This window comes from Saimiri boliviensis, chromosome 2 (assembly GCF_048565385.1).
Source record: "Saimiri boliviensis isolate mSaiBol1 chromosome 2, mSaiBol1.pri, whole genome shotgun sequence".
Classification (NCBI taxonomy): domain Eukaryota; kingdom Metazoa; phylum Chordata; class Mammalia; order Primates; family Cebidae; genus Saimiri; species Saimiri boliviensis.
In genome coordinates, this window is record NC_133450.1 from 185,787,335 (window position 1) to 185,800,724 (window position 13,390).

Sequence of the window (13,390 nt, forward strand, 5' to 3'; positions counted from 1 at the left end):
GATCGAGACCATCCTGGTCAACATAGTGAAACCCCGTCTCTACTAAAAATACAAAAAATTAGCTGGGCATGGTGGCACGTGCCTGTAATCCCAGCTACTCAGGAGGCTGAGGCAGGAGAATTGCCTGAACCCAGGAGGCGGAGGTTGCGGTGAGCCGAGATTGCGCCATTGCACTCCAGCCTGGGTAACAAGAGCGAAACTCCGTCTCAAAAAAAAAAAAAAGAAAGAAAGAAAATAGAGGCCAGGTACAGTGGCTCATACCTGTAATCCTACCACTTTGGGAGGTCAAGGTGGGTGGATCACTTGAGCTCAGGAGTTCGAGACCATCCTGGCCAACATGGTGAAACCCCATCTCTACTAAAAATAGAAAAATTAGCCAGGCTTGGTGGCAGGAACCTGTCATCCCAAGTACTCAGGAGGCTGAGGCAGGAGAATTGCTTGAATCTAGGAGGCAGAGGTTGCAGTGAGCCAAGATTGTACCACTGCACTTCAACCTGGGCAACTGAGTGAGACTCCATCTCAAAAAAAAGAAAAACAGCAAGGCACAGGCTCACACCTGTAATCCCAGCACTTTGGGAGGCCAAGGCAGGTGGATCACCTGAGGTCAGGAGGTCGAGACCAGCCTGGCCAACATGCCGAAAACCCATTTCTACTAAAAATACAAAACTTAGCCAGGCGTGGTGGCAGATGCCTGTAATCCCGGCTACTTGGGATGCTGAGGCAAGAGAATCTCTCGAACCTAGGAGGCGGAGGTTGCAGTAAGCCGAGATTGCATGATTGCACTCCAGCCTGGGCAACAGAGCAAGACTTTGTCTCTCAAAAAAATAAAAAGAAAAAGATAAAGTCAAACATTTGAGATTAAATAATCTATTGGCCGGGCGCGGTGGCTCACGCCTGTAATCCCAGCACTTTGGGAGGCCGAGGCGGGTGGATCACGAGGTCAAGAGATCGAGACCATCCTGGTCAACATGGTGAAACCCCGTCTCTACTTAAAAAAATACAAAAAATTAGCTGGGCATGGTGGCGTGTGCCTGTAATCCCAGCTACTCAGGAGGCTGAGGCAGGAGAATTGCCTGAACCCAGGAGGCGGAGGTTGCGGTGAGCCGAGATCGCGCCATTGCACTCCAGCCTGGGTAACAAGAGCGAAACTCCGTCTCAAAAAAAAAAAAAAAAATCTATTATGTCACCTCCTAAGAATTATACCTTACATGTATTTCTCAGGGTCTTTTTCCATGTGCAAATATATATGTTTGCATTGTTTCCTCAAAATAAAAATGGGATCCTACTGAACATAATGCTTTTAACTAGCTTTTTTTTCACTCTTATCATTGTATTTTTAGTCTGTCCCCTTGTCAATGAGTATTTTTTTACAATATAAATTTTTAATGGCAATTGAGTGTCCTGTTACATGGATGGGCCATAACTTAGTCAGTCTTGTGTTGCTGGACATTTAAGTATTTCCAGCTTTTCTCTGATAAACTGCTCAGCTACCAGGCCAACAACCACTTGACATCACTCAGTTTTCTTATCTGTCAGGTCTAGTTGCTGGCTTTCCTCTGGCATCATACTCGGCCCATCATTTCATTTTACCAAAGACCAGAGGCAAACCTGAAATAATTCAAGGGACCAGATTGGATACCACAGTTAGTCTGGCAATATGATTCAGTCTTAGAGCTAGAAAATCAGCTCTTGATTTGTTAAGTTAATAGAGTAAAACAGAACTAAACAAATTCTTCATGAAGTGAAATGTTCCCTCCTTCCTTGGGGATCTTAGAATAGCCCTCCCAGCATGGTTTGCAAGCCCCTTCTGTGAATGCCAGCATTCACACCAGCATGAAGTACATGCCCAGGCCAGTATCCACCCATTCCTTCCTTTACACTTACTTTCAGGTGTTATAGATGAAGTCCAAATCCTCCCGGGCAAGGTCCATAGTAAGAACATCACCATTTGTGAATTGTGTTGTTTTAGCCTACTTTGTTCTGCATTCATTTCCACTTTCTTAAGTGTTTATTTTTGTCTAGCATGATATCAGACACAGAGGAAGAGAAAAATAGCCTGTGACCTTGAGGTTCTTAGGATCTCCTAGAGGAGGAGGATGGTAGTTCAATACACATGATACAATCACCCATCACATGAAGATGGGCTAAATAACGTGGCAACAACCCGTCTGTGTAAGAACTGAGACACCTGGAAGTGTGAGGGAGCTCAGGCTAGAGTGTGTTCAGCCACGGAAAGCTTTGTTATAGGAGGTGAGTTTTGATGAACCTCCCTTTATAGGCAGTAATGAAATTGGAAGGAGTCAGCAGAAGCATTTTAGGTGCAATTAATAGCAAAGGTATCTGAGCAAAAGTGAGCAGTTGCTATGTAAGGTAGGGCCAGAAGAATGATGTAGAAGAATTGGATGGACCATTTGGCTATGCTGCAAGAGATGAAATGGGAAAGCTGCCTCCTCTGCTTCTGTTTTGGCATGTCTTTTCCACCTTGGTTGGGTTTCTTTTTCTCACTCGTGCTCTTCCTTCAACACTTTAACATAAAGCTAGGTACGTACTTTTTACTTTGCTGTGACCACTTTTTTTTTTTTTTTTTTTTTGAGACGTAATTTCACTCTTGTCACCTAGGCTGGAGTGCAGTGGCGCAATCTCGGCTCACTGCAACCTTCATCTCCCAGGTTCAAGCAATTCTCCTGCCTCAGCCTCCAGAGTAGCTGGGAATACAGGTGCACACCATCACACCCAGCTAATTTTTGTAATATTAGTAGAGCTGGGCTTTCACCATGTTGGCCAGGCTGGTCTCGAACTCCTGACCTCAGGTGATCCACTGCCTCAGCCTTCCAAAGTGCTGGGATTACGTGTGTGAGCCACTGTGCCCGACCCCTGTGACCATTTTTAAAAAGTACTCCCGTTCCTGAATTTAAAAGTTTCATGCCGTATGCCGTTTATATCATGTATAATGGTTTATGTGGCTTTATTTAGAAAGTATTCCTAAAGTTACCTTTCTCTTTCTGCAGTGTATCATTCTTGTCATAGTGAGGAGAAGTGTCCGCCTTGCACTTTCCTAACTCAGAAGTGGTGCATGGGCAAACATGAGGTAAGTTTTCCCTCTAAATGCTCATTGTTCAAGGCAGAGGTTCATGATTTTATTACTTAAGAATTGTTAGTCTCATCGTTTCTCGAAGTAAATACACACAGAAGTAGAAGCTTTCCATTGCTTAAAATTTTTTTCTTAAGATACAATTTGCATACAACATGATTTTCCCTTTTTATTGTACAGATCCATGAGTTTTAACAAAAGCATACATACCATCATGTAACCACTACCACAGTCAAGATGTAGAACAGTTCAGTCACCCCCAAACATCTTTCATGCCCCTGTATACTCACTGTCCCCAACTTCCAACCACTGAAAACCAATGATCTGTTGTCTATTCCAATTATTTTACTTTAAAACAGTTAAACTTTTTTGTGACCACCTTACTACTGCAAGAATGGCAATAATCAAAAAATAATAGATGTTGGCATGGATGTGGTGAAAAGGGAACACTTTTACACTGCTGGTGGGAATGTAAACTAGTACAACCACTGTGGAAAACAGTGTGGAGATTCCTTAAAGAACTAAAAGTAGATTTACCGTTTGATCCAGCAGTCCCACTACTGGGCGTCTACCCAGAAGAAAAGAAGTCATTATACGAAAAAGATACCTGCACACGCATGTTTATAGCAGCACAATTCACAATTGCAAAAACATGGAACCAGCCCAACTGCCCATCAGTCAACGAGTGGATAAAGAAATTGTGGTGTATATATACATACCATGGAATACTACTCAGCCAGGAAGACAGTAATGGCAATCACAGCAACCTGGATGGAATTGGAGACCACTATTCTAAGTGAAGTAACTCAGGAATGGAAAACCAAACATTGTATGTTCTCACTCATAAGTGGGAGCTAAGCTATGAGGACTCAAAGGCATAAGAATTATACGGTGGACTCTGGGGACTCTGGGGAAAGGATGGGAGGCGGGTGAGGGATTAAAAAAAAACTACACATTGGGGCCGAGCACAGTGGCTCACGCCTGTAATCCCGGCACTTTGGGAGGCCAAGGCAGGCAGATCAGAAGGTCAGGAGTTCGAGACCAACCTGGCCAACATGGTGAAACCCCGTCTCTACTAAAAAAAATTAGCCGGGCATGGCGGCATATGCCGGTAATCCCAGCTACTTGGGAGGCTGAGGCATGAGAATTGCTTGAACTCAGGAGGCGGAGGTTGCAGTAAGCCAAGATTGTGCCACTGCACTCCAGCCTAGGTGACAGAGCAAGATTCCATCTCAGGAAAAAAAAAAAAAAAAAAAAAAAATTAAAAAAAACCTATACATTAGGTACAGTGTACACCGATGGGTACACCAAAATCTCAGAAATCACTACTAAGGAACTTATCCATGTAATCAAACGCTGCCTGTTCCCTGAGAACTATTGAAATAAGAAAAAAGGAAAACAAAATCACTGATCACAGGTCACCGTAACAGATACAATAATGAAAAAGTCTGAGATGTTGTGAGAATTGCCAAAATGTGACACAGACACGAAATGAGCATGTGCTGTTGGAAAAGTGGAACAGATAGACTTGCTGGACACAGGGTTGCCACAAACTTTCAATTTGTAAAATATGTGATATCTATGAAATTCAATAAAGTGAAGTCCAATTAAAAATGCATGTTTGTTGTTGACAGTTGGTAAGATATAATTCTGCTGTTGAGAAAGAAATACTCTAACATTCTGGTGTATAAACCACCAGACATGTGATACACATTTTTCCCTCCTCTGGTTAAGATGTTTTCTACATTCCAACTGTCCTATACCAAAAAAAAAAAAAAGATACTGTTTTGTAACCTGCTCTTCTTGCTTCATGATGTATCGGCCAGCATTTCGTGAAACTCTCTTGACATCTATGACAACGTGCCATATTCTTTTGTCTTCATGGACATATGTTCCTACACTGATTTCCTGTGGGTGGTTCTCATGTCCTTGGTATTTATTCTTTTCTATAAATTTCACCTCTTCCATTGTAAAACAATGTGTTATCTTTGTATTAATGGCTTATTCAGACTTCATTCAACAGATATTGAGTATGAGTACCTACTGTGTGCTAGGTAACAAGGCTAGGTTTGGGTGATTTGGAAGTGAACGAGACTAACCCCTTCCCTTGTGGAGCCTTCACTTTGGGTCAAGAGGCAGGCATGAAAACAGACAATAGCAGTAATGTAGGAAATACAGAGGGCTAAGGAGATTGGAAGGGCTCTCCAGGTGTTCTGGAAGAATTAATGTCCTAAAGGATAATGAGAAGAAAGTAATGTGGAGAGGATGAGGCAGGGCAGAGCATGTGCAAAAATGATCCCCATTGCCCATAGGTAAGTGTTTAATGATTGAGAACTACGTTCTGCCAAAATACGAATTACAGCATGATGGGAAACATAAATTTCCTAGATGTTGGCGGTCTCTTCAAGGGGAGAAGTCATGTCACTGCAGTTGAAGTATATCCCTCATTTTGAGGGTTCATGAAAGAATTTGAGTGAATATATAAGACTAGCCTTTGGTCCTACAAGATTCCAATTTCAACAGCTTTTTCCTATGGTGAGGAAGCCTGGAAACAGACCATTTTTCAAGAAAAAAAAATGAGTTGGGGGTTCCATGGCCTGTTGCCTCTTAATTTTTTAAAGGACAGGACTGCCTGAAGCTGTGGAGACCATGACTTGGGAGGCGTGAAGAGAATTAAGTAATTACAGAAAATAGCCTTCTAGCCTGGGAAAGCTAATGGGCTCCTGACTCCACAAATAATACAAAAATTAGCGGGGTGTAGTGGCATGCCTGAAGTCCCAGCTACTTGGAAGGCTAAGGCAGGAGGATCACTCCTTGATCCTAGGTTTAACTCCTTGAACCCAGGAGTTAAAGGCTGCAGTGAGCCATAATCATGCCACTGCCCTGCAGCCTAGACAACAGCAAGATTCTGACTCAAAGCAAAACGGCCAGATGCAGTAGTTCACGCCTGTAATCCCAGACTTTGGGAGGCTGAGGCGGGTGGATCACAAGGTCAGGAGTTCAAGACCAGCCTGGCCAACATAGTGAAACTCTGTCTTTACTAAAACTACAAAAATTAGCTGGGCATGGTGGCATACGCCTGTAGTCCCAGCTACTCAGGAGGCTGAGGCAGGAGAATGGCTTGAACCCCAGAAGGGGAGGTTGTAGTGAGCCAAGATCACGCCACTGCACTTCAGCCAGGTGACAGAGCAGGACTCCATAAAAAAAAAAGCAAAACAAAAAAATGGCCCTGCCCTCAGTCTCAGATCACTGGGCCAAGGTTGCCCTCCACCCCAGCATCTATAAGAGTTAGTCTGTTGACTGCTTTAGCAGTTTGGACAGGAGGGAAAAGACCATCTGGCCCTCCCAGTTAGTCATAGCTTTTTTCAAACATTTCCTAGTTACCTAGTTACATTTGTTTATTGTCACCTTGGAAAGTTTATGTCCCAGATCACATTTTTGGTTTCTGCTACAAATCCTCTTAAAAGTAGTCATAACAGGCTTTTTTTCTTTTTTTTTTTTGTGGCGGAGTCTCTGTCACCTAAGCTGGAGTGCAGTGATGCAATCTCAGCTCACTGCAACCTCCACCTCCCAGGTTCAAGCGATTCTCCTGCTTCAGCCTCCTGAGTAGCTGGGACTACAGGCACGTGCTGCCACACCCAGCTAATTTTTTGTATTTTTAGTAGAGATGAAGTTTCACTGTGTTAGCCAGTATGGTCTTGATCTCCTGACCTCATGATCCATCCACCTTGCCCTCCCAAAGTGCTGGGATTACAGGCGTGAGCCACTGCGCCCAGCCCATAACAGGCATTATTTAAAGTTAAGGTTTGTTTTCTTCATCTCAAACTAACCTGTCAGGCTTTGAAAATCAAACTGATTATATTTAAATAAATAGAGCTTAAAAAATACAGCTTTTAGCCGGATGCAGTGGCGTGTACCTATAGTCCCAGCTAATCAGAAGAGTAAGGTAGGAGTATCACTTGTGCCCAGAAGCTCAAGTCCAGCTTAGGCAACATAGTGAGACCCTCTCTAAAAATTAAAATAATAGTAATAATCCTTATTTTTAAAACTGGGCTGAACATGGTGGTTCACGCCTGTAATCCCAGGACTTTGGGAGGCTGAGGCAGATGGAATGCTTGAGGTCAGGAGTTCAAGACCAGCCTGGCCGACATGGCAAAACCCCGTCTCTACTAAAAATACAGAAATTAGCTGGTCGTGGTGGTGCGTACCTGTAATCCCAGCTACTCAGGAAGCTGAGGCAGGAGAATCACTTGAACCTAGGAGACAGAGGGTGCAGTGAGCCCCGAGATTGGCGCCGCTGCACTCCAGCCTGGACAACAGAGTGAGATTTTGTCTCAAATAAATACAAACTGTTATAGCCAGATGCAGTAGCTCACACCAGTAATCTCAGCACTTTGGAAGGCCTAGGTGGGTGGATTGCTTGCGCTCAGAAGTTTGACACCAGCTCAGGCAACATGGTAAAACCCCATCTCTAAAAAAAAAAAACAATACACAAATTGCCAGGCATGGTGGCATGCACCTGTAATCCCAGCTACTCAGGAGGCTGAAGTGAGTGGATCACCTGAGTCCCAGGGAGGTCATAATCACGCTCTGCATGCCAGCCTGGGCAACAGAGTGAAATCCTGTATCAAAAAAAAAAAAAAACTGTTACAAGCTCAGAAATGTTTTAGGAGAAACTTAAAACTCACCCCCAATTTCACATGGAGATGAGAATCTGGCTACTTCTGTCTCTCCTAGTTACGAAGCAACATCCCCTGTCACCTGGTTGATATCTCTTGCGGATTACCCTGCAGTGCCACGCTACCATGTGTGATGCACAAATGTCAGAGACTCTGTCACAAAGGAGAGTGTCTTGTGGATGAGACCTGCAAGCAGCCTTGCACCACCCCCAGAGCTGACTGTGGTCACCCATGTATGGCACCCTGCCACAACAGCTCACCCTGCCCTGTGACTGCTTGTAAAACCAAGGTGGGTATTTCTGGCCCCAAATGGGGCACTGACTGGTTCTGAAGCTACCAGTGAGTCCAGAACTGTCTACAGTGGCCCCTGGTCATGCATCTTAATCAGGGGTCATTGGTTGCAAAGAATCGAAAGTTAGTAAGAGAAAAGTTGAGTAAGTCATACAGGTTTCTGCCTGCGGAAGTTGGTACTCACTGCCACAGGACCACAGTCTGTATCTCCCTTGGATCAGATTCTCAATAGACACTGATTATTTACTCCATTTATTTAACAAATGTATAAATAGTATGAGGTGCTAGGGATAAATTAGTGAACAAGAGACATGATTCCCCACAGTCTGATGGGACAGATACTCAGTTATTACTTAGGTAACTAATTATGGCTGTAGTGTTAGGAGGGAACAGTAAAAGCCTTGTGGAGGGTGCCATGAGAGCAGGTAAATGGGAGATTTAGCCTGGTCTAAAGGATCATGTGTGGCCACCATGAGGAAGTGGAATTGGCTAGGCCACAGCTGGGCATAGGTCAGGTGTCTGTCTCTGATGGTAAAAACTTCATCCTAGGCCTTCCCTTGTTGAGAATCATTAAGTTTACCCTGCCCTCATGGCTCCTCTGTGGAGGATACCCTCTAGTTTGTAATTAGTGATAGGCAGGTTACAGCTGCCTACTTGGTAGATTCCTGAGCTATGTATATGTAAAACATCTGTGTGTGAATAAGAGTAGATGTAGAACATCTGTGTGTGAATAAGAGTCACCTGTCAAAGAGGAAATAAATGCGTGGATGAATCTCTGCACAGGGCATTCAGTCCTGGAGAGCTGCAAGCCCCGAAGGCTCTCGGGCTATTTGGTCCCCAGAGTAGATCTACTCTGTTGGCTATCTGGGTCAGTCTCACTGCCATGTAATACCTTCAGTCCGTCCTGGGTGAGAGTCTCCCAGCCAAGCTGGTTCTCAGTATTTCCTTTCAGTCAGGATTAAGAACAAAAGTGGTTTTCCAAAAGGGGGTATTGTGGATGGGGCACTTCTTTCCTAGCATGTCAACAACTGTATCAATTTGCATGTTGGTGAGCTTCTTCCATCTTGGAGAGTGGCCACCCACTGACTCTCTAGTCTCTGCCGTAGTTTAAGAGAGGATTTAAAAGTGAAAACTGCTTTATTCATATGGTTCCAGTGTGCAAAAAGTTGATCCATGTTCATCTGACTTCAGGTAGAGCTACAGTGTGAATGTGGACGAAGAAAAGAGATGGTGATTTGCTCTGAAGCCTCTAGTACTTATCAAAGGTTAGTATTACTTAAATGTTAACAACTGGTGACAGGTGAAACAGATACATGTGTTTTGTTTTTTTCTTAAAGCTAGTGAAGTGAATTAGTGGGAGTGGAGAAGGAACAAAGAAATCTGTAACTGATTGTGATCAGTTGTAAACAGCACTGCACAGATACATGTTTTTTGTAGTATCCTTGCAACTTTTTTAAAAGCTGGAAAGGTGTTTATTTGTTTGAGGCGGGGAGTCTTGCTCTGTTGCCCAGTCTGGAGTGCAGTGGCGCGATCTTGGCTCACTGCAGCCTCCACTTCCCGGGTTCAAGCGATTCTCCTGCCTCAGCCTCTGGAGTAGCTGGGATTACAGGCGGGTGCCACCACGCCCAGCTAAGTTTTTGTATTTTTAGTAGAGATAGGGTTTCACCGTGTTAGCCAGGATGGTCTCCACTCCCAACCGTGTGATCCGCCCACCTCAGCCTCCCAAAGTGCTGGGCTTACAAGTATGAGCCACCACGCCCAGCTTTTTTGTTTTTTTGTTGTTTTATTTTGTTTTATTGAGAGGGCTCTGGCTCTGTTTCCTAGGGTGTTCTCCCACCTAAGCCTCCCAAAGTGCTGGGATCACAGGTATGAGCTACCATACCTGGCTGGAAAGTTTCTTACATTTTTTAAAATTTAATTTCTCTAATTTAAAGAAAAAGTGCTGCTTTATGTACCTTTTCTTCACTAACTTTAGTGTTTAAATAACTTTTAATTTTCTCCGCTTCCTCCTTCCTGTTTCTCTTTTTCTCTCTTTTGGTCTTTATCTTCTTTTTTTTTTTTTCTTTTTACAAATTTTCTGTGTTAGTTTATTCTCACATCTTTTGGTCTTACTACATTGTGAGATAAGAAGGGAAGATGGGCCAGGCATGAGGGCTCATCCCTGTAATCCCAGCACTTTGGGAGGCCAAGGCGGGCCAATCACAAGGTCAAGAGATCAAGACCATCCTGGCTAACACAGTGAAACCCCATCTCTACTAAAAATACAAAAAATTAGCCAGGCATGGTGATATGCACCTATAATCCCAGCTATTCGGGAGTCTGAGGTAGGAGAATCACTTGAACCCAGGAGGCAGAGTTTGCAGGCCACTGCACTCTAGCCTGCGCAACAGAGTAAGACTCTGTCTCCAAAAAAAAAAAGAAGGGAAGCATGTGAATTGCTTTCACATCCTATCATTTGTCATTGGCACAGCCAGGGCTAAGCCCTGTGCTTCTCTGGTGTGAAGGTTTCTAATTGTTCTGTGAGGTATCTTTGCAGCTTCCTGAAGTCTTGGAACCTGTGAAGTTATGTAGGGATCTGAGTGCAGAGGTGGAGGTGTTAGAGAAGGAATGGTTTTATATATATCTCTGGTTAGATGGGGAGATGTGCCATGGATAAAGGACTTTAAGGGATTGCACACATTAGATTGGCTGTGTTTGAATACCTACTAAGTGCCACGTTGCTCTAGGGCAGGCGTCCCCAAACTACAGCCCGCGGGCCACATGCGACCCCCTGAGGCCATTTATCCGGCCCCCGGCCACACTTCAGGAAGGGGTACCTCTTTCACTGGTGGTCAGTGAGAGGAGCACAGTATATGGTGGACCTCCAACGGTCTGAGGGACAGTGAACTGGCCCCCTGTGTAAAAAGTTTGGGGACGCCTGTTCTAGGGGAGACTGAGGAATTGAGTCACCTCATCACTTCCCATTTAGCTGCTTAGAATATAATTGAAGGCTGGGCGCAGTGGCTCAAGCCTGTAATCCCAGCACTTTGGAAGGCTGAGGCGGGTGGATCACGAGGTCGAGAGATCGAGACCATCCTGGTCAACATGGTGAAACCCCGTCTCTACTAAAAATACAAAAAATTAGCTGGGCATGGTGGCACATGCCTGTAATCCCAGCTACTCAGGAGGCTGAGGCAGGAGAATTGCTTGAACCCAGGAGGCGGAGGTTGCGGTGAGCCGAGATCGAGCCATTGCACTCCAGCCTGGGTAATAAGAGCGAAACTCCATCTCAACAACAACAACAACAACAAAATATATATATATATGTATGTTTGTGTGTGTGTGTGTGTATATATATATATATATATATATATAAAATTGAAAACATACGACATAAATATATAGGTAGTTTATAATAGCTGGGCTTCCAAGGCCACACCGGTTTTTTGTTGTTGTTGTTGTTTTTTTGAGATGGAGTTTCATCTCTTGTTGCTCAGGCTAGAGTGCAACAAACTCTTGTTGCTCAGGCTAGAGTGCAATGGTGTCATCTTGGCTCACCGCAACCTCTGCCTCCTAGGTTCAAGTGATTCTCCTGCCTCAACTTCCCAAGTAGCTGGGATTACAGGTGCCCAGCACCAGGCCTGGCTAATTTTTTGAATTTTTGGTAGAAACAGAATTTTACCATGTTGTCCAGGCTAGTCTTGAACTCCTGATCTCAGGTGATCCACCTGCCTTGGTTTCCCAAAGTGCTGGAATTACAGGGGTGAGCCACAGTGCCTGGCCTAGATTTGCTTTTAAAGAGGTCTTCTGTATCCCAAGTATAAGGAGGTTCTTTTGAAACTGCAATGCCTCTTTTTCCCTTTCTTTTTTGTATTTCAGAATAGCTGCAATTTCCATGGCCTCTAAGGTAACAGACATGCAGCTTGGAGATTCAGTGGAGATCAGCAAGCTAATTACCAAAAAGGAAGTTAATCAAGCCAGGTAATTTTGTAAATGCATATATGTGCCTTCTTTCTTCAATTAGACTTCAATTAGAGGGCAGGGATCATACATTTATCTCAATCCTTCATAATAGAGCCTTGCATACATAATAGATATTCTACAGAAATTTGATGTTGAGACGTCTGCTCCAACCCCAATGAATCCTACTCAGGAGATAACTAAGACTAAAGGAGACTTTTCCAGGCCTCACAGTAGGAAACAGAGACCTTTATGTGTTTAGCTTAACCCATGTGAGAATAGAGAGCCTAGAGTGGTGGCTGTCTCTGGAGAGGGAGATCGGGCTATTAAAGGGGTTCTTGTGGAGCATTTGGGGCTGAGAAGCCAGGGAACACAGGACACTGGAGGACTCCTAGACCCCATAACAGAGAGGCCATCCCACCTGTCCTTGAGATGGACCTCATCCAGCCATTCCTGGATTGGGGTCCCTGGGAAGATGGTATTTCCAGGGTAAGGGTACTAAAGGGAACTGAAGAGTAGGTGGCCTTGCAGGTTGCTTCCTGGCCTGAGGGAATGTCCTTTGGTAGGAGTCAGCTGTGCTTCCAGGTTGACTGAGACTTTCTTTTCTTGCTAGGTAGGAGCTGTACAGCCTGTACTCTGACTTAATTTTTTTTCCTTTGCTTATCAAGGCTGGAGTGTGATGAGGAGTGTTCAGCCTTGGAAAGGAAAAAGTAAGTAGTTGCAGCTGTTTTTTTAATCTCCCTGCCCTTGAGCTCTGTGAAATTAATGGGAGGGAGCAACCCTTCACACATCAGACATTCAATCAGCACTGTGCTGCATATTTTACTGTTATCAAAGAGCAAGAGAAATGCAGTTACCAAGAGTTAAATTGTCTTAAGGATAAACCACTCAGGTGATTTCAGCATATTGAGAAACATGAGCTATGTGGTTTTGGGCATGATGTAAACGTCACATGCCACAGCATACTTATTGAGGGACTGGCCAGCTTCCTGACTCAGAGATAAGAGGTTTAAAATAATGTTTAGTGAACTTTCGTTTGAAGTTTAGCATACATATTGAAGATCAAACGTGTACAGATCAGCAAATCATCACTAAGTGAATACAGTTGTGTAATCAGCACTCAGGTGAAAAGATAATTACCAGAACTGGTCTTGTACTCTGCATAAAGGTAAAACCTCTCTCCTAACTCTTCAGTTTGTTTTTGAACTTTATGTAAGTGATGAAATCATGTAGTTTGTATTATTTTTATCTGACTTCTTTCATTACATTTTTGTGACATTCATTCCTGTTGTTGCATGTAGCAATGCTTTATTCATTTTCATTCCTGCATGATATTTTATTGTATTACCCATTCATTTACCCCTCCGACTGTTAATGGATATCTTTGTAT

The 13,390-nt window shown here is 43.8% G+C and overlaps 1 protein-coding gene across 3 annotated transcripts in view; it reads left to right on the forward strand.

Moving 5' to 3' along the window:
• NFX1 (nuclear transcription factor, X-box binding 1) overlaps nucleotides 1-13,390 on the forward strand; it is an 86,660-nt gene that overhangs the window by 57,921 nt on the left and 15,349 nt on the right. For 2 of the 3 annotated variants that reach the window (XM_039474780.2, XM_074394970.1), the window contains exons 15-19: nucleotides 3,009-3,088; nucleotides 7,829-8,059; nucleotides 9,253-9,326; nucleotides 11,920-12,021; nucleotides 12,669-12,710. In XM_039474780.2, coding sequence (XP_039330714.2) covers nucleotides 3,009-3,088; nucleotides 7,829-8,059; nucleotides 9,253-9,326; nucleotides 11,920-12,021; nucleotides 12,669-12,710 — 529 coding nt within the window. Of the gene's footprint in view, nucleotides 1-3,008; nucleotides 3,089-3,640; nucleotides 4,710-7,828; nucleotides 8,060-9,252; nucleotides 9,327-11,919; nucleotides 12,022-12,668; nucleotides 12,711-13,390 lie in introns of those variants that run through there. The other variant, XM_074394971.1, reaches the window with a different exon arrangement.